This window comes from Trachinotus anak, unplaced genomic scaffold, assembly GCF_046630095.1.
Source record: "Trachinotus anak isolate AG129_WGS33_773 ecotype Australia unplaced genomic scaffold, CSIRO_AGI_Tana_v1 ptg000009l, whole genome shotgun sequence".
NCBI classification, from domain to species: Eukaryota; Metazoa; Chordata; class Actinopteri; order Carangiformes; family Carangidae; genus Trachinotus; species Trachinotus anak.
The window spans coordinates 11,619,515-11,639,303 of record NW_027273860.1 but is presented as its reverse complement, the minus strand read 5'-3'; the positions used below and the strand labels follow the sequence as shown (position 1 = coordinate 11,639,303).

Below are 19,789 nucleotides of genomic sequence, written 5' to 3'. Positions count from 1 at the left end.
TATTTTTCAGCTTCCTTACTTTTCTCTTCACTTCTAAAGTGACTATGTTTAAAAGAACTGCATAAAAATTATGAGGGGAAGAGAGGAGGTTAGGGATAATTTTTTTCTTTTTGCAGAAGGGTATTTTGATTGTTCATTTTTTTTTTGTTTTGTTTTGTTTTAAAACTTAATAGGGTCACCCCAAATTATATTTCAGACTTTCCTTAAAAGATTTATTTTAAAAAAGAAGAAGGATGATTTTAGTGGTCATAAAGTTATGCTTACTGCTGTATGTACTATGCGGAGAACAATGATTCTTTGAATAGGCTTAATATTCCCCACAACAAATACCTCATAGCACAAATATGTGGAGTTTTTGCTTTTTTTAAAAAGTAAAATATAAGGTGCAACCAACCTCCCCATTAAAGTAACTTTTTTTTTACAGTCCCTAATGTGTTGTGATTTTGCTCCATGTGTTAAGCTTGTCTGTGAAAAAAAACTATACATTTACACTACTTTTCTAGCTGTAGCCCATAGGGTCCTTCAAACATCTCCAAGATAAAGTACACATCAATAGTTTAGTGCTCCGTGATTTCTGTCTGGGTTGGCCAACTCAGAATCAATTTTAACTGTAGTGAGAGTCCAGAGACGGAGATTCTTCGCTTGTAAATCTGGCTTCAAAGTATTTAAATTGGCATGATTTCCACTCAGCAATCAGGCTTACATTCATGAACGGCCTGAGGTGGTTTCTGGCATATGAGTAATTTAGACTGATGTTAAACAACTGACTGAAAATCCCTAAACTGCATTTGAAAACAAAGGCAATTTAAGGTTTAAAGTACAAAACACAAAATTTGAGCTAAAATCTAGCTCAAAGCCACAAAAATCTTTATGAGGAATATGAATGTAGTTTTTAAGGAATGAGGGAAAACTAACAAAAACATCTGAAAAGACATCCATGGGAAAAGCATATCTTATCCCTGATGAGCAAATGGCTAAATGACACACACCTTACCCCATGTTTTCGTTTATCTAAAGTGACATTTTGCTCTTTGTCTGCAGTTGATGTTAACAAATGATCCAAGACACACAGTGGTTGTCAAATAAAAATGACAACCACCTAGCCTGACCTAGGGCGATGTATTTTTACTCCAGGTAAAGAAGGCCTACTCAGCTGTTTGGATGTCTGTGCTCTCACTCTCACTCTCTCTGTACATTTGTAGAATGCAGAAAACATTCATAAAACTCAGTCCTATAGACTGTATGAGAGGCTGGTGGAACTGGAATACATTTTTTAACCTCCGCTGGTCAATGGGCCCTTTGGCAGGTCCATTAATATGACTCATGTTGTGCAGTCCACCCCTGTTCCAACCCACAAAACTTCATTTTTGATTCTGGGCAAGATGCAAAGACAAAACTGAAGGGATGTGTGTGTAAAATGATTTTCCATTTAGGATAATGGTGCAGCCATGTAAAAACAGCATCTTGGATTGGGATATCTGGCTCAATATGCACTAAATATGATATATGAAGCTCTAGAACAAGGATAGATATATGATGTTATCAAAGACTGTGAAGAATATGTATCTAAATTTGATGTAACTTAAGGAAAAACTGGGGTGGAATATTGGTCAAATGTACCTTCATTGATTATACAAGTACAAATGACCTTTTTCCTTCTACCCCCCTCAAACGCCTAAGAATCTAGGTGAAAGTACAGTACATGGCCAAATTAATTATGGACTGAAATCCCATCAGAATTTTCAAAAGCTGTGTGATCATATTATTGTCATATCAAATTATCATTTGCTAAGTTAGTTAATTATCACCCTGTCGGATGATCGTATTCACATCACACCTCAAGTGTGAGAGCTGATGCAATTAGATTAACTTACATACAGATTATGAAAAGAATTTATATCTGCACTTGTGTTAAGAAGCAATGCACATCACCTTTGATTTTTGAGAGCATCAGTGTTTGAGAAGATTATTTTAATGACAGGATAATGTGGCTGCTGTCAAAACTTTGCTCAATATGTCAGCAATGCTAAAGCCTTCAATGATTTGAAACATGTCTTGAAACATAAATTATCCTGGGAAAAAAAAAAAAACTCTAGCATATTTACTTTATATTTCAGAAGATCAAATTAGAGTGGGGCCAGTATGTGGCACATCATATGAGTCATGTGACAAACACAGTTGAAAGATAAAGGCCACAAGAGACATCATCTGATCAATTGATCTACTGCACATACTGTATTTGGAGGTCCTTGCCAAATTTATATTTTTTCCATGCCCTACAGAGGTGTGATGATGGCTATAATAACACAAGTTTTATATCTTGCACCATTACAAAGGTGGATTGATACATGCCTGTCGTCAACTATCATATATCTATAGGGTGGCTTTGTAATTGCTGTTCTGTCAGTGCAGATTGTATTTCCAATATGTGAGGCAGTCTTTGTTTGTTTGTTTTTCACCTATATGAAGCTAGAAAAGATGGTGGATTTGTGGTCTTTTGGACCTTTATTGTTGCACGCTGGTTTTAAAGTGCTTATCAGACTCTATGAAAAAAATGCTGTACTATTTATGAATATAATTAAATTAAATAGTCATTTTCTTTTAGATGCTTGTATTAGTGTTGCTGAATCTACTATGTGAAGCGGATAAATAACTCTGTGGCTCCAGTTGTACCGTGCACCTCTTGAACGCACCCTGGTTCACTACCGGAAGTGGAGTGACGCTGGCGCGGTTGTTGAAAACAAACCCGGGCAGACGTTGTTGACATGACAATGGCAAGCAACCACCAACTAAACTGACAAGCCTTGACAGCTGAGGAAGCTTTTTCATCTTGTTTTTACAATCGGACACACAATACACACTGGATATGGAGTTATCTCCTCTTATAAAGAAAATAGGTAGGCTAATTTAGTAGCTCAGCAAATGTAGCTTGGGAAACAGGTTGCTGACTTTACCTGAACTTATTAACAAAATATATTAGCAGCTTGCAGGCTTGCTAACAATAGCAGCTCCCTCTGTCTTTTTCTTTTTTAATGTTATCTGTTAGCTAGCTTTTTTTTGTCGTATGTATGGTGCTACTATATAATGTAGAGCTGTAGTTAATAGAGGACGCTAACGTTAGCTTAGGATCCCAAGTTCCTGACACTTCCACTCAACGTTAGCTCACTAGCTAGTTAAAAACAAAGCTTTCTGCCACAATGTCTCCTCACAACTTAACACTATGTTTTCTACAAACCTTAGGCCACTCTTTGGTGGAGATAAGAGTTCGAGCACTGAAGAACATCATATGTAAGCTGAACCATTCCCTGATTTCCGTCTCCGACATTGTCCAAGAAAAAATGCTGTTTGTGTATCTTCTGGAGTGGTTTAATTTCCCCGAGGTGCCAATGCAAGAGGAAGTCCTTGAGTTGCTCACAACTTTATCAAAGGTAAATAACTAAATGTCTTACAGGAAGATAATTCTGAAAGGACAGTGGCCTCAGGGGAACAGCTGATCTATTCAGCAGCTGAGCCTATGAATGTGTAGCAGAGGAAAGTGGACTGATAAGCTGTACAATCTATTTGGTCTTGGTTTATGTCTGTATCTATAACAGAGGAAGCCAAACTTAAATCAATCAAAAGAGGATTATTATTTTCCTTATGCAGTATATAGCACAGACAGGTTTCATAGCAGTTTTTAATGTGCTCAAACCACAAACAAAATTCACTTTGCTAGAAACATTATCAAGGTCATAAATGCAGTGAAGTCTGCCCAGTGCAATTTTGGTGCCAGTTTACATCGTATGTGCTGTTACAGTACTACAACTAACATTACACTGAATACTTGCCATTTCATGAGTATTTGCTTTGTTATTTTGTCTTCCAAGCATCCTAGTGCAGCCCAGATGCTGAGAGACGTTGGGGCGGTGGACTTCCTCACCCAACTGTCTCCTAATGTGGAGCCCAGACTGCAAGCTGTCATCAGTGGAACCCTGGACCAGCTGTTCCATCTACCTGATCTACTCCCCAGTAAAACAATAGTTTACTCACATGGACTATGTGATACAGCTCCAACAGGTGTTGCACATTAAGCCAAAAACATGTTTGTGTTTAGAGTCTGCCATCTCCAAATTACTAAATGTTCATAATGTTGTGTTGGAGAGAGGTAGGAGAGGATGATGTAGATTGTAATTTTACTTTACAGACATGTTTGATCAAGTGTTTGCAGTTTGTGAAACCTTATTTTAACAAGTCAGGTGTCTCTGCTTTAGCCCCTATAGTTATTCCACCTGAAGATGATTTTCCTAAAATGGGATATTTCCACAAGAGTTTGCCAACCCATACAGATGTACCACCTCACAAAATACCAGGTACCAGTGTTTTTGAAAATATAATCTCAAATGTGCTTGTTTTAATCTTAAATTTTGCCTCTTTTATTTTCCAAAATCTTCATTTTGTTTCCAGTGCATGAGTCTGTGAGATGTCTGAGGTTTTCTGTGTTTCCATGGCTGACTTTGACAAACACAGACAGACACATACTTTCATCAAATGAGAGGTGAGAGACAGTACATGTTGATAACTAATATTATAATATATGCCTAATTAAAATGCAGTGTAAAATTAACAAAATAATGATTTCATTAATCAAGTTCACAAGTGTGCAGTCTTGTTAAATGACTGAATATTTAATATATATCTTTTGAAACAGTTCTCTAAGGAGCAACAACCCAAACTTGGTGCGGACCACATGTCATCTTCTGCATGATGTCATTATGCAAGACTTTCCTCCTGAGATCTTCCTGCAGAGGCCAAGTATTGTTAAGGTGCCGAACATTATCATGCTCTTGGTGAAAACATATGAAAATATGAATGGAAAGAACAAACCTAAATCTCTACCAGATAGACACTGCGCTACAATGGTTGCTGTTCTGTTTATTAACAGTCACAGGTTTGATCCCACGCTGTAACAGGCGATGTGAATCACTGCCATTTTAATCAACCTCAGGTTACTATGGGTTTTCATTTAATCTTTTAGCGTCAACTCTTAGGTTACACTGATTTCAACTGCACTCACTGGCCACTTTATTAGGAACACCTTCACACCTGCTGATTCATGTAATTATCCATTCAGCCACTCATATGGCAGCAGTGCAATGCATGAAATCAGGCAGATACAGATCAGGAGCTTCAGTTAAAAAATCTGTGATATGTTCTTAGTGACTTTGACTGTGGCATGATTGTTGCCATCAGATGGGCTAGTTTGAGTATTTCTGAAACTGCTAATCTTCTGGGATTTTTCTTGCACAACAGTCTTCAGACTTTACCCAGAGTGGTGGGAAAACAAAAAAACAGTAGAGCAGCAGAACAGCAGTTCTGCAGATGGAAACCCTTTGTCGATTAGAGAGGTCAGACGAAAATGGCCAGACTGGTTTAAATTGACATAAAGGTTCCAATAGTTCAAATATCTGCTCTGTGCAACTGTAGTGAACATCTCAGAATGCACAACACATCGACCCTTAAGGTCGATGGGCTATAACAGCAGAAGACCACGCCAGGTTCCATTCCTGTCAGCCAAGTACAGAAATCCAAGGCTGCAGTGGGAACAGGGTTAGTGATGCAATCATATCAACATGGACCAGAATCTCAAAGAAATGTTTCCAACATCTATGTGGAATTCATACCACAAAGAATTGAGGCAATTTTTAGAGCAAAGGGAGACTCTACCCAACATAAGTGTGATGTCCCTATTAAAGTGAGTGTATGTTATTTAAAAACTTTTAGTTGAGTTTTTAATTCAGTACTTTGTAGCAGGGCATTAGAAGCACTGTCAGTTCCATCATTTTAAAGTTTAAAGGCTCTATTATTTTTGTCACTCTAAATTCTGACAGCTCTCAGGTGCAATGCCCATGTTCAAGACAACTTTGCACACTTAAAAATGTTGCCGTAAAATCTCACATTCAGTATGGGTGTCAAAGAGACGAAATTGAAGATGTCATAGAAGAGCTCCAGGGTTTGTTGATTTGCTCCTGGTTCTCTGCTATTCCAACTGGTGTCCATAACACTTTGTATTCTTTTTTTATTGACATCAATTAGATGAAGTGGATTGTTTTGAGGGACTAGTGTGAATGCCACATAATGGATTTATGAGATGGTCACTCTAGCCATAGTCAACATAATATCCTGTCAAATATTGCCCTTGAACAAAACACCAATTTATAATTCTGTGTCCCTGATCTTGTAGGAGGTTGTGGAGGCCTCTGGAGACTTACTCTGCTTGAGCAGGCACTAGATTGCTGTGAGGATAGTTTGGTCCTGATATACCTCTTGCATGGTGTGAAAGTCCTTGGTGGAATGTTTTGATTCTCTCCACTTAAGGCCTTCTTGAAAATCAGATTCTATAAAAATTGAGGCGTTTCAACTATCCTCATACTGGTCTTGTTGGCTTTGGAAGAACTGTCTCAAGTATCAAGCCGGTCTGTCCTGTAATTGAACTTATATTGGATCATTCAACTGATATACTCTTTCCCCATCTGTGTAAAAAGTGGTGTGCACTTTCTGATAAATTTACCAGTATCATGTCAGCAACAAAGTGCAACTGTTATCACAGTCTTCATTTCACTGACAAAGAAAGAGTGTTGGAGGAGACATCATTTTACCCCACAAGCCACTGTGAACTTTATTTTGTTAATAAAGTGGTGTATTACATTACATTGGTCTCAGGGCAGTATTAGCATACTGTCACCCAGCAGTCTCATCATCCAAACAAATCATTATGGGAAAGCGCATTTCTTCTGGTGGCTTTACTTGCCCCTCCTTTGAGTTACTAGAGCTATTAAGCTAAATTAAAAGACTTGGATTTAGAGACATGACATCATTAGCCACAGAGGGTAGGAAATCTGAACTTTGAACAAATTGCTGTTTCAATAATTCAATTCCACTTGCCCTTTTTATTTAGTGAACTTTATTACGACTTTTCTGTCACTGTCTGAGGTCCTATTTATACACAGTTTTTCTACGTTGTTTGTTTCAGCTTGGGCTCTGTTTTTTTCTCTTTGTAAACTAAACAATATATTTACACAATGACAGCAATATTCCACTGGATGTTACTGGTTGTTAATTTTTCCTTTGTAAATCATTCCATTTCCAATGTAACACCTATCATATCCCCTTCTATTTCAGAACCTTCTGTCCCTATTAAGGGTGGGTTCAGGTAAAGGTGAGGCAAGCTACCTCCACTTGCAGGCTCTTTCCTGCCTGCGGCAGCTTTGTGCTGGGCTAAGGAGGAGGCTGCGCTTTTATCAAGATCCAAGCTTCTACTCTACAAAGCAAGGTAGCATGCCTTATGAGTTAGGCAGATGTACAGATCTTTTAATGAGTATTTTTTATTGCTGATAGCAATGGGGTTCAGTAGTGATGAGTTATTTTTGTATGCTTGTTTGTATGCCTGTACTGTATGTTCTTATATAGTAACAATCACCAGGTTGCATCAAGGCAGTTTTCAAGAGTATATACCTTCAACTATAAACACAATCTTATATATATTATATAGTCAATAAATTTCAAAGCTAAATTTAACTTCCAATTTGAATAGATGTAAGAAATTAGATTTGATTTTAAACTATTGTTATTTAATACTGAGTAATTTTAACATGACCATATTTAAGTGTCTCTCTGCTTTATCATACAACTCTGTGCTTTTTTGTTTTTTTGTGGCTTTTAGATCCAGTGTCCCAGAATTCCTCCTTCTCCTACTCCCAGGAGGTGCGGGGAACCCAGCGTTCCCAGGCCTCCTCCCCAGGGGGAGAGTGCTCTCCCCGGCCCTCTGTAGTGGGACGCACTGGTCAGAGAGCCCGTGGAGATGGCCAAGATGGAGATGCAGCTTCCAACAGGTGTGTGCATACGAGCAACTCTGAAAAAAATGAATGAAATGATGAAAAAAAACTGGATCACTTTCTCTGCATGTCTTGAGTAATCTTGTTGAGTGAGGGCAGAGATGCACTCAGTTTGGCTTCTGTCTCACTTCTGAGGCATTAGTGATGTGGTGTCAGAGCTGTATGTCCCCCATGGTTGTACAAATAACTTTTTGATATGATTCGGCATTGTAGTCAATTTCTGTTCCTCAGACCTTATGGTGGGTGTTATACCTTTTGGAAAGTTGTGCACAGCAGGATTTTTTTGTGGCTTTGATAATGACAAAATTGATATTGACACCAGAAACCCACACAAGAAGATAAAACGTTGTGAAGAAGACTGGGTTTACTCCTCTTTATAAATATGAATAACACGAGGAGCCCTCTAGCGGCTAGTCTGTAGTGTTGAAGAATCACTTCTGATTCCTGTGATGGCATATTCAGTTTTTATGATCCATCCCTGTACAGCTCATACGTCATTCCTTGTATTTGAGTGGTCCAAGCACAGATCATGAATTTACAGTTCTCTCCCTCTCTTGTCTGTGATTCATCCAGTGGCAGCTCGCACAGAGGTGGAGCAGCAGTCCAAGCCCCCAGGCAGACGCCTCAGTCACCTGCAGATGTGGCCCATTTGGAGCTTCCGGACCTGGGAGTAGAAGATGTCCTGGAGCTGCAGTTACAGCAGCTCACTGTGGCCCAGTTCACTGTTGCCATCATGGAGCATGCTATACCACTTCTTAAGACAGGTAGGGGTCTTTATAGTTTTTTTAGTGAAGGGGGGGGGGGGGTCTAAAATATATAAATCAGTGATCACTGTCTTTCTCCTCCTTTTAATAAATACTGCAAATACTCCCTCACCTGTTTCCATACATACTATGAGCTCTTGTCAAGAAAAATCTCTCCCCTGCTCTTGCTCTCTTTCCCTCTCATTTCTCAGAGAGTTTGCATGTGTTCCATCGTGTTCTGGAGCTGCTTTGCGATGCCGTCCTCCTGCTTGGGGACAGCATTTGTGAGCTGGTCTGGGACGATCGCAGCCTGGTGGGGATGGAGCTGGCAAGTCAAAACACAGCTCATGACAGCCTCTTATGTAGATGAATGGCTACACTACACTGAAAAGGGGAACTAGGTTGGCCACCAGACAATTTGCTACAGACACACAGGCATACGGTACTCAACTGTCAAGGAGAACTGTTGGCATGTGATTGAGCTGAATGAATTATATAAGGTTACAAAGGCTTTCTGCTGGTTACAAAGAGCCTCTCACAAATACACCTCTCGTCTGTACCCATGGGTTTATCTAAGCACAGAATTGTTGGGTTAGTAAATGTCTTCATTTATTATGTGTGTAAAGTCAAAATGGATTGTGTTAAACTCATGTGTGTTTTTTTTTTTTACCGTGCAGAATCATTTGTTATCCTCCCTGACTGTTTAAAGAGTATGTTCCTCTGCAGGGGGACTTATACACTTGTCAAGTCCAGGCCCCTCTGGCCCTCTGCTGTTTAATACATGCCCAGAGCCTTGCAGCCTGAGAACTGTTTTGTCATCTTTATGTGGAGAGCAGCTTTTCTGTGCCAGACCTCTAGGTTTTTCCTATGGGAATGGGCCGAACTGTTTATGCCATGCACAGCAATGCACAGGGCATCTACTGCCCCCTGCTGGTGTTTATCTTCTGTTGTATTGTTCAATTTCTGCTCCCAGAACAAAGTGGCTGAGAATAGATTGTCCCAATTTATTCATACTGAGATAGGGTGGATCTGTATCTCGTCCCAAAATAACCCTGAAATCTGATTACATTCAATTCCTAACCCCTGGAACGAACAATTTTTCTCTTGGCTCACAGCCAGTAGCTGTGCGTCAGTGTGTGTCTGTGAATGTGAACATGCACGTAATGTGAGCACATGTGCGTGTGTTGTTGTGTTTGAGTGGCATGTGTTCCTTTGGCTACATTTCTGTCTGTGTGTGTTTTTAGAAGGAGAAGCTGAAAGTCTTCTTGGAACTATTGGGGGATATCCTGAGCTACCATCAGAGCTGCCCAGCAGACATTCCCCACAGCTCTCAGGTTCACCACAGAATGGCCTACACAGGCACTGCCATATTCACCATCAAACTCTTACAGACCATCCTCCCACCTGAGAAGGTGTGTGTGTGCCTGTTTGAACAAATCTGCTATTACTTTAGGTGACTTCATAAACATAAATGAAGGTTCTTTTTCTCTCACAGGCTAGTGACAATCTCCCAGAGAGCACAGCAACAGCTATTTTCCATCTGTGCTTGGACACATCATTGGGAAGCTTATTACCCAGCATGCAAGAGACAGCAGTTTCCTACTTGGAGCAGGTGAACTCTGACAGTCATGACCTCTACAGGCAGGTGACCCGTGCTGCCCTCTGGATGGAGTCCACTTGCAGCTTTCTGAAGGAAGCACAAGCTGAGGTATGAACTATCTTTTATAGATGTAAAACCTACACTTCTTTAAGGAAAAAACACTCTTGACGCAGATTTAAGGAAAATCTGTTTAGCCTGTAATTCATATATGCATTATATACGCATTTCTTGATTTATTTCTTCAAATAGGGAGAAAAGAACTGGTTGGAGCTACTGGAGCTGGCAGACCAAGCCATAGACGGCCTCCCGTTTCACCAGCACTTACCCATTGTCAAGGAATGTGTTCACATCTGCTCCTACCTGTAAGATACTGTAAAAATCATACTGTCCCACAATATAAAATCAGTCACTTATTGTTCTGTGTTTAAATATTAAATATTTTTACGGTCAGCCTTTTTCTTGTCCATCATCAGGTGGAAGTTTGATGAGCCCAGTCCTCTCCTCCAGACAGAGAGTCAGAAACTTCTCCTCAAGCTGCTGTCTCATCCCTTACTCCCTGTCAAGACAGAAGCATACACATGCACTCTTAACCTGGTCAAGGTCAGAACAAGCCATCTTATATAGGCAGTCGGTGTTTAAATAAGTGTACAGAGCAATAAATAATGTACCAGAGCAATAATGTGGGTCAGTTCGGTGGGGCACCTATATGTAAATAAGTAGGATGAAGATGGATGAATCGTACATCTTTGACAGTGCTCTATAGAAATACTACTTGACATTTGAAATCAGTCTTCCTTTTCATTTTACCAAGCACTGTCTTGAGTGCATGGCTACATTTAAAGTGAATTGGAGCTCTTGCACGCATGCACAAGTGAGAAGATAGCGACACTTCATGATGTGTATTTGTGTGATTATATACACCTCCAGGATTGCCTTGGCATCCAGAATGTGTCACGACAGGAACCAGGAACCTGTGGTGGAGTCAACTTCCTTCTCCACCACAGGGTGCTCTATGAAATAAGCACTTTTGGACTCCAGGACTCTGCAGAAAAGGTAGGAGTTCTTGGCACTTGTACTTACATTCATACCTGTTTAGCTCTTTGTGAGTGAGGTCATTCTGGCCAGAGTTTGTATCAGAGTTTAAAGGAATAAATGCAGTCAAAAAAAGGTACAGATGAGAGTTTAAATGCTGGTATTATTGTGTGTTGTGTTTGGGTTTTGAAATTAAGATTTAAAGTAATGTCGTGCTAAAATATCAGGACTCACCAGTGTCGTGTAATTTATGTCATTTACAGTACGTGCTGGTAAATGTTTTATCAGCAGTGCCTTTGTGAAATCAGCAGTTTACCTGTGATCTATAGGTGAATGTTGCTGCCAAGGATATCCTGCTATTCCTGCTCAAGGGACGATTGATGATGACAGCATCAACCTGGGACAGATTCAATGAGGCACTTTACCCGGTCATGCCCATATTACAGGTGTTGTGCTCTCTGTGGAGACTGCTTTGTATTTGTACTACAGAGCTCATAAAGCAGCATCATGTTTGGAACTTATTACATTATATTTATGGAGGGGGGGTGTACAATCAAAACAGCTATGATCTAAAGTGCAATTTTAGCGCTCTTGGGCCACAAAGTCTGCATATTGAGCTGCCAGTGAGAAAAATTTTGTTATTCTCTCATTTACATATTCTGTGTTATATTGTTTCCTTTTTGGGTGGAAAAAAACAAGCATTTATTAATTGTTCAGTTTCAGGCAACAGAAAGCCTGGAAATTCTTCATGAATATACATGAGATTTTGACTAGGCTGTCAAGTGTGATTTAATTCAAGGAGGCCATTCAGAGATGGGCCTGCCATGTCAACAAGAGACGAAATGAAACCACCCGTAATCAAAGTGATGCATATTTTATTTACTGGTGTGCTGCTTAGCCGGAATTCCCCATTGTTAGCTCCATTGTCTGCCAAGGCAGTCTGAGAATTCTGTGTGTGTGTGTGTGTGTGTGTGTGTGTGTGTGTGTGTGTGTGTGTGTGTGTGTGTGTGTGTGTGTGTGTGTGTGTGTGTGTGTGTGTGGCAGGGTTATGCAGGCACTGAAGACTCACTGGGAAAGTGTGTCCTGCTGATAAGTGACATGTCGGATGTGGCAAGAGACAACATGTTTCCAAGGACAGTCAAGCTAAAAGCAGCACTCCGACTCCTTTTCACTAAACAGCCTGCGTGAGTCTGGCCTCTGCGTCTTTTTTTGTCTATGTTTGTATTTATGTCACTGTGTTTGTTTAGCTGTCAAGTGCCTGCTTGAATGTGTGCTCATAATATGTCTGTGATGGTATGTTTCTTCTGTGTGAAGTCTTTTTTTTTTTTTTTTTTTTTTGATGATTATGACTCAAACTCCCGAGTGTCTGAATATTTTGCTTTACAACACTTGTGATGGGCATATTACCACTGTCTGTTGCTGTCAGGTGATGTGCTCATCAAGTCATCTAAATGCTCTGTGAGGCCTGTGTAAAACAGCTATTCAGTCCCAGTCTATGAATATTGATGGAGATAGAAATTAACACCAGACACTGGCCAGGAGACAAGCTCTCGAAAATGTTGGCAACAGCTAATAGATTTGTCTGCCCTGCCAGCCACTTTTTTGACAACTAATTGTCATTTGGATTCTGTATTAAAAAACATGAAAGGCTGGTAATACTTGGAACTGTGTATCTGCGCTCTGATGAAGATAAAACAATGGTTTATCATGTAAAATTATAGTTTTATGCTGGTTACTTAAATCAGTGTGATTTTAAATGAAATTCTCAACTCCACACAGTGTGAGAATAGCAGCAGTGCAACAAATCCTTCCCCACCTAACCAGCGTTGATGAAGCTCAAACAGCCAGACCAGATGTGGATCAAACGGTGATCTCCACACTGCCCAATCTCTACTGTCTCAGAAACCCTTTAGACATCTCACTGGATACAAGCAACAAGTCTGTCCTCAAGGTATACATCTACATACAGAATAAGAGGGATACACTTGCATATACTTGTATACAGACAGAAATAAGTGCTTGACTAATGTGTTTAATGGTGTCCAGGTGGAGTCTGTGGAGAAACTGTTTTGTATCCTGTCCTCAGACACTGTTGACATCTCTCTGAGAAGATCAGCTGCTGAACAGCTGTCTGTGGTGCTGCAAGGTGAGTTACCTGCAAAAGATAAATGAAATGTATTTTAACCAGTGACTGGTTGGTCCCACAAAACACCGTCTTTGTTTTTGATAGTTGTACCCCACAAGTACCTGCAAATATGTAGCGATAGTATCACTGCAAAGTGTACGAGCAGAATGCAATTGCTAACAAGTCACATCCCTGTCACAGTTAGATTGAGAATGATATTGAGTTTGATATTCCATGATAAAGTATAGTGTCTGAATTGAATTGTCAATCACATAAAAAGAAGGTTGAAATGTCAGTGTTCTAGATTACATTTTATGCACTTGATAAGATTAAAAACAACTTTAAGTTTATGTGATACGTAAGTATAAAGTCTCCCTCATGTGAAAATAACAGCAGCAGAGTGCAGGGCAGGCTGTGCCTTCTCACCACCATATGTTTTAGACAAGCAGGAAAAGCAATTAATTGAAGATTATTATTTTTTTATTGTTATTAGTTGAATTGTTCTCTTATGTCCCTGCAGACACAACAATGCACCCAGTGCTGAAGAATCTTGGATTAACAGACAAAGTCATTTCTTTCATAATGGGGAGTGTTAACGGCAACAAGGTAAAAAAAAAAAAAAAAAAAAAAAAAAAACTTGCTTTGGAAAATTGATAAATTGATGTGTACTGAGTAAATTGATGTTGAAGCCAAATAATAAAAAACCTTGATCACACAAATGCAGTCACATTTGTGTCCATTTCCTCTCTTATATGGGCTCATGTAAGTACATGTGCTGCCAGAAGATGTGGAGGGAAACCACTGAGGCGTGCATGATAGAAGGATGAAATGGCCTGTATTAATAGTGTCAGACAGGCCCTGGTCAGCAGGGATTTTTGCCCTGTAGTTACTGCAGTCTGCTGATCATTCCCAGGCCTTGAATCAGAAGCTGCTAACAGGGGTAATTGTCCAGCATGTAAGGCTACATAGAGGTGGAAGAACAGGGCCACAGAGAATGACATGTCTCAGCTAACAAGAGTGTGTAAGAGGGATGCCTGCAGGTTGTGTTTGTCCCAACCCTTCATTGCCGGCAACTTGCACCGTCCCCAAATTTGGGTTTAGCTTATGTGAAGTGACAGTAAAGAGATCCTGCACATTTGTATGTGTGAGCCAGAGCAGGGGGAGACAGAACGAAAATGTGTGTGTTTGTTTGTGTTTTCCCTGCAATTAAACACCAAGTGCGTATGTTGCTGTTCTCCCCAGAGCATGGATTGCCTGCTGGAGCCTTGTATATGTATCCTGAGGAAGCTGGTGTATGCTGATCCGTCTCTGAGGCACAGCCTGGCACAACGCAACCTCCTGCTCCTCACGTTGCTCAGGGGTACATTCACAAGACAGCTCATTAAGTAACAGCTATACACGTTGTGTTGTGTAGCTCCAGGGGACATTCTCAAAAAAAGATGACAAGGCATCCATTGATGCATAGCTTTTAACCATGTTGTCACACTGTAGTAAGTGGCAGATTAGTATGATGCAACTGGTTGCTGTGGAGCTCATTTATTTGCAGTGCTGTAGCTACTCAGTCCCTAATTTTAAATCAGATGACATTACATTTAAATTATAAGAGCTTGATTGTGATTATCTGCATAGCTTTTGGAGCATTATTGAGATTTTATGCAAAAATACAGTGGGGTCTAAAAGTCTTGAGACCATTTTCCCATTCAAGTTAATGGGAAAGTGGTGACTTTTGCATCGCACTGTATGTGTCAGATTTTTATACATTACAAAAGTAATGTTTGCACAGCTCATTTTAAAGCTGTCACTGTTGCATTAAGACTTCAGACTTTTCATTTCAGAGTCATCATACCATAATATAAGCAAAGCCAGTAGTGGGATAGCAGTCCTATTGATGGTTTCCAATAGTGTTTGTCTCTAATGAAATTTAAAATGTAAAATTCTTAAATGTATTCGTGAAGTAGAGAGATAAAGTTTAGAAAGTGGTTATTATGTGTATTATCTATGTTGTTTCTCCATTTTAGCATCCTTGATATTGAAGGAGAACAAAAGCAGTGGAAATGAGATTGCTGTCCTGATGAGTTTACTGCTATTCGATGAGATTGCTAGCATTGAATTGTGGTGAGGTTTTTTTTTTTTCTCCTCTCTTTGAGCTAATAACAGTGTGTACGTCCATGCAGCAGTCTGTTTTACTAGATCCTTTCCTGTCGCATTAGGTCGGACAAATCCAGCGCAGACGTGGCTCTCGCACAGTTCTCCCTACCATTGACCGTAATACGCAGGTAAAGTGAGACATTAAGTTGTGAAGGGCAACCTTATCAATTGTGTCAGGACTCCCTCCCCCTCATTAACAACACATTAGAATCAATATTCACATCATTGTTCTAACTTTTCTCCCAGGTACAACATCCCATTCCAGGCAGCGAGTCATCACGCTGTCAGCCCGTACTGCTGCGTCCTGCCTTCATCCTCTGGCCTCCTGACCCTGGCCCCTGCCCGCCAAGCCCTGCAGGTGGCCTGGAATACTGCATGGCATTCTGGGATAGACAACCTCCTTGAGGAGCTGTGTGACACCTCTACCAGGGCTCCTGAGTAAGGGCCTTGATGTTTCTTACTCTTATTACCAGAGTCTAATTTTGTGTGTAAAAACTATGATAGAAAATAGATTGGAGACTGAGGCAGTCCAGTGTCCCTATAATAATGATAATAATAATAATAATACTAATACTATTATACTGTGGTAACTTTTTGAAATTATTTGTTCATTTCCAGTGTATTATTTTAATGCTTTTCCAAGATCTTTTGTTTTTCAATGATTGCGGAATATTTTGTTTGTTTGAGGCAGAAAATGTTGGATTTTAGAGAAACTGACCAGATCAACAATTCCATGTGAGGATCTTTTTAACTAAAGAAAGAGCCTGCTACATATCACACTAACACAGTGTTCTCTCTTATAGACAATTGTAGAAAGAATTAGCTTCAGAGGCTCGAAATTGTGTGTTTCATCTGTCTTCATTTACTTTTAATGTGACCTAATTCAAACAGATGAGAATGTCTCTAACACACTTTTATCCAGCTTGATAACAGCAAAGACGTTTAAAGCACACCATAGATCGATCTGTCTGAAACTGAATTTCGTACAGTGGTGTCACTAGGAGCAAAGTACATGTTTAAGATAGTCATTGAAAACTGAGATGTATCTCATATATTGATATTGTTGCGTCTTATTAGAAAGTTATTTTTTATTTATTTATTTTCATGACACAGTTTTGACAGTTTTCTTGATTTTAGCTGGTATGATCATTGCTGCCTCTGCTTGTTTCAGTTGCGAGTGATTCTCAGAAATCTTCTCTTTAAGGATGACTCATAAATGTCTCATCCCTCCAGAATGGTGATCAAATATGTTTGTTAATGCAGTCATTAGTATGCTTCTGAGGTTGCTGCTTATGCAACATACTTGTCAGCACATCAATAGTCAAAGTCAATCTGATTTTGAATATATTTTTTAAACCATTTACATTTCGGTCCCCACAGTTTTCATCCTGACTTGAGGCTGTCAGAAGCACAGCTTCTTTCGCTAAAGGCAGTGCACCTTCCCGCTGCGCTGCAGGACTGCATCCAGGCCATCGTCACAGCTGCAGGACACAGTTCTGTGACCTCTGCCCTCTCCAGGCTCAGCCTCTACTTGCTGATTGACAGGCTGGCCCTCCCTCATATCCCCACCCACAGCTGCAGAGACACCCTTCACTCCCTCAGTTGGCAGGCAGCAATGACCAGGTATATTGCACACAAATTTAAAGATTCATGTGCAGGAGTTTCACACGCTAATAACCAAGTCAGTAAATATGTCTTGTTAAGGTTTATGAATTAGGAAAATAATGGGAGGGTTTTATGGCTGCCATTATTATGACTGCTGCTAGAACAAAACAGTACTTGCTGTGAACCAAATGTTTCCATGGCCCAGTGAGCACAGTATGGTTTTGTATTTGTCTCATTTTGGAAAACAGACATATATTAATGGTGTTAAATGCCTTTTCTGTTTACAATGGCATGTGATAAATACTTCCTTGAGGGAGTATGATATGTTATTATTAAGATCTGTATATTTCTTTAGTTTTTTTTCTTGCCATTGCTCTGATTTTCGATAGGTGTTTCCCTTTCTTTGTTTTTTTTTAAAGCATCAAACAATAAAAGATATATTTATTCTTTATTACAATTACTGGTTTTAAAATTATCTTCACTGTCCTCAAACTGCTCAAATTCTAAAGCTTAACCTAAAAACTGAAATGATTGAAATATATTTCCTATGTAATAATGAAGAAAAAAACAGAGCAAGACACCATGATAGTATGTTAATTATTTCAGCTCATTCCATCAGTTTATCATTCATGGTTTTATCCTATCTAATGGCATATATTATATACTTTTCATTGGTATGTCCATTGAAGATTTCCAATGTCCAATGATGTGTCATGACAATACAAGTAAAAAACAAAGAATGAAAATAGCTTCCTTTTCAGTGTACTTTAGAATTAGAAGATGTTATTATTGAGTATCTTCCTTTCAACAACCTCCTCTCCTTCTTGTTGACATGGTCTTTGTTTCTTACCCCCCTGCAGGTTTCTCCAGGTGCGTCCAGCCTGTGTGGAGGATGAGAGGTTGCTGGTGGGCATTGTTGCATTTTTGAATGCCTACTTCAGACAGATGCACACTGAGTCTGCATCTGACCCAGAGGACCAGGACCTGCGCTGGATACTGGAGCTGCTTCTCAACCAGGTACAGACAATTCAAACTCTCTGGACAAGCCTGAAAATAAAACGAATGAGAGCAGTGCAGTATTTCTTTATAAGGTTTTGGTTTAAAGGGATATTTGAGAGTTTTTAAAAAAAAACTGGCATTACATTAAATCCTGTGGTTTTAGACTTCCCTGGTAGCCAGGGGCCATCTTATCAGTATGTACTATTTTATATTTTACCTATGTACTGTTGTAGCTTACCTTTGGTGTATGTATGTGCCTGTACAATATGTGTTTGTGTGCGTCTCTGTTAGCTAGTAATCTGGTTAGACACTCTCCTCTCCAACACAGAGGGCTATAAACCTGTAATCAAAGCTTTAATAAATCACACACCGTCAGACAAGCCAAACATATTACTCTCTCATAACAACAGAAAAGCAGCATCACAGCGTACCACCTCAGACCTGCAGCACAGATTATTTCCTGAGCTCTTAAAACAAAGTTGGAGTCATACTTTTGCCTGAGGAGAAGAATCACCACACTGTTTTAGTGGGGAGAGCTGCTTTTAGGATTTAATCAGTCTCACCTTGGCTTTCTCATTAATGTGTGTGTAAACAATAAGCCCTCCCCTGGCAGCTAAAGCAGACTCAGATTGAATGCCTGGTAGGGGTGAGCAGCTCTGCTCTGCTCCAACTTTCCTGTAATTACTGAGCTGTTTCAGGAACATCTGTCGCTCCCTACACTTGCATTAACTATCTGCTCAGTGTGCACTGCTCAGAAAGAAATTCAGCATCTGAGTTTTGAAGGGAGAGAAGGAATACACTTGTCAACCTCCTCTACATCTTCCCTCCATGGGCCAGTTTGTTTGAACTGAAGCATTAGCTGATAACTTTTTGTTAAGTTATTAACCTATCTGAACATGTGTGTCCTCTGTGTATGTAGTGATGCAGAGCACAAGAGGGTATAAAAGGAAAACAAAAACTGAACACATTCATAAGTTCAAACTAAGCATGTAAAATTAAATTAAAAAAGCAAGCTAAGAAGTAATGCCGCATTAAAATACAAAATAATTGCATAAAATCAAAGAACAAACCAATTAAAAAAAAACTGTTGGTGTCCATTCATCCATCAATCATCCAGGAGACAGCATCGCTCCTTAATTTGCTGCTTGTCGTGGAGACCCAGATGTCAGCTCAGAGCCCAGGGGAACCAGAGGAACTGAAGAACCATGTCAGCCAGAGACTGCAGAGAGAACTCACCAGCTTCTTTAATACCTTACTGCTCCGCCTAACACACACCACTGACAGGTACGAGGATCTCACTCAAAAACTTGTGTCAAAGTCAAAGTGAGGGCAGTTGACAACATCCTTCCTCTTGTCTTCTGCTACAATTTAAATATTAGTTGCAAAGTTATAAATGAAAGTTCATAAGTTCTTTGATAAATTCACTTCTTACATTATCATACTACAGTGGGTATGAATGTAGTTTTTATTCGCTTATCAAATATAAAGTGATGAATTCTGCATTGACTGTCGCTCAGGGCCACAGAGGCACAACTGACCTTCAAAGACACTTCCACTAGTAGCAATGTGCCACAATATTTTGTGCATCAATTTTTTCTTCATAAGAAATAGATGAATTATTACTTTGTTAGTTTATTGGAATGTTGGTAATGCTATTCAGCTTTCC

General features: G+C 39.7%; 1 protein-coding gene across 2 annotated transcripts in view; it reads left to right on the top strand.

Annotated features, from left to right (window-relative positions):
• Window positions 1-2,707: 2,707 nt before the first annotated feature.
• The window catches only part of rttn (rotatin), a 31,744-nt gene continuing 14,662 nt past the window's right edge, over window positions 2,708-19,789 (top strand). Inside the window, exons 1-27 of one of the 2 annotated variants that reach the window (XM_071485346.1) lie at window positions 2,708-2,897; window positions 3,241-3,428; window positions 3,867-4,008; window positions 4,251-4,349; window positions 4,444-4,534; window positions 4,688-4,802; window positions 7,159-7,309; window positions 7,700-7,868; window positions 8,445-8,635; window positions 8,827-8,942; window positions 9,859-10,026; window positions 10,110-10,322; window positions 10,464-10,576; window positions 10,688-10,814; window positions 11,142-11,267; window positions 11,576-11,692; window positions 12,291-12,430; window positions 13,026-13,197; window positions 13,293-13,392; window positions 13,892-13,977; window positions 14,614-14,731; window positions 15,390-15,486; window positions 15,582-15,647; window positions 15,766-15,957; window positions 16,900-17,142; window positions 17,985-18,141; window positions 19,241-19,407. In XM_071485346.1, the coding sequence (XP_071341447.1) occupies window positions 2,867-2,897; window positions 3,241-3,428; window positions 3,867-4,008; window positions 4,251-4,349; window positions 4,444-4,534; window positions 4,688-4,802; window positions 7,159-7,309; window positions 7,700-7,868; window positions 8,445-8,635; window positions 8,827-8,942; window positions 9,859-10,026; window positions 10,110-10,322; window positions 10,464-10,576; window positions 10,688-10,814; window positions 11,142-11,267; window positions 11,576-11,692; window positions 12,291-12,430; window positions 13,026-13,197; window positions 13,293-13,392; window positions 13,892-13,977; window positions 14,614-14,731; window positions 15,390-15,486; window positions 15,582-15,647; window positions 15,766-15,957; window positions 16,900-17,142; window positions 17,985-18,141; window positions 19,241-19,407 (3,695 nt within the window). In that variant the 5' untranslated portion in view covers window positions 2,708-2,866. Of the gene's footprint in view, window positions 2,898-3,240; window positions 3,429-3,866; window positions 4,057-4,250; window positions 4,350-4,443; window positions 4,535-4,687; window positions 4,803-7,158; window positions 7,310-7,699; window positions 7,869-8,444; window positions 8,636-8,826; window positions 8,943-9,858; window positions 10,027-10,109; window positions 10,323-10,463; window positions 10,577-10,687; window positions 10,815-11,141; window positions 11,268-11,575; window positions 11,693-12,290; window positions 12,431-13,025; window positions 13,198-13,292; window positions 13,393-13,891; window positions 13,978-14,613; window positions 14,732-15,389; window positions 15,487-15,581; window positions 15,648-15,765; window positions 15,958-16,899; window positions 17,143-17,984; window positions 18,142-19,240; window positions 19,408-19,789 lie in introns of both variants that reach the window. The other variant, XM_071485345.1, reaches the window with a different exon arrangement.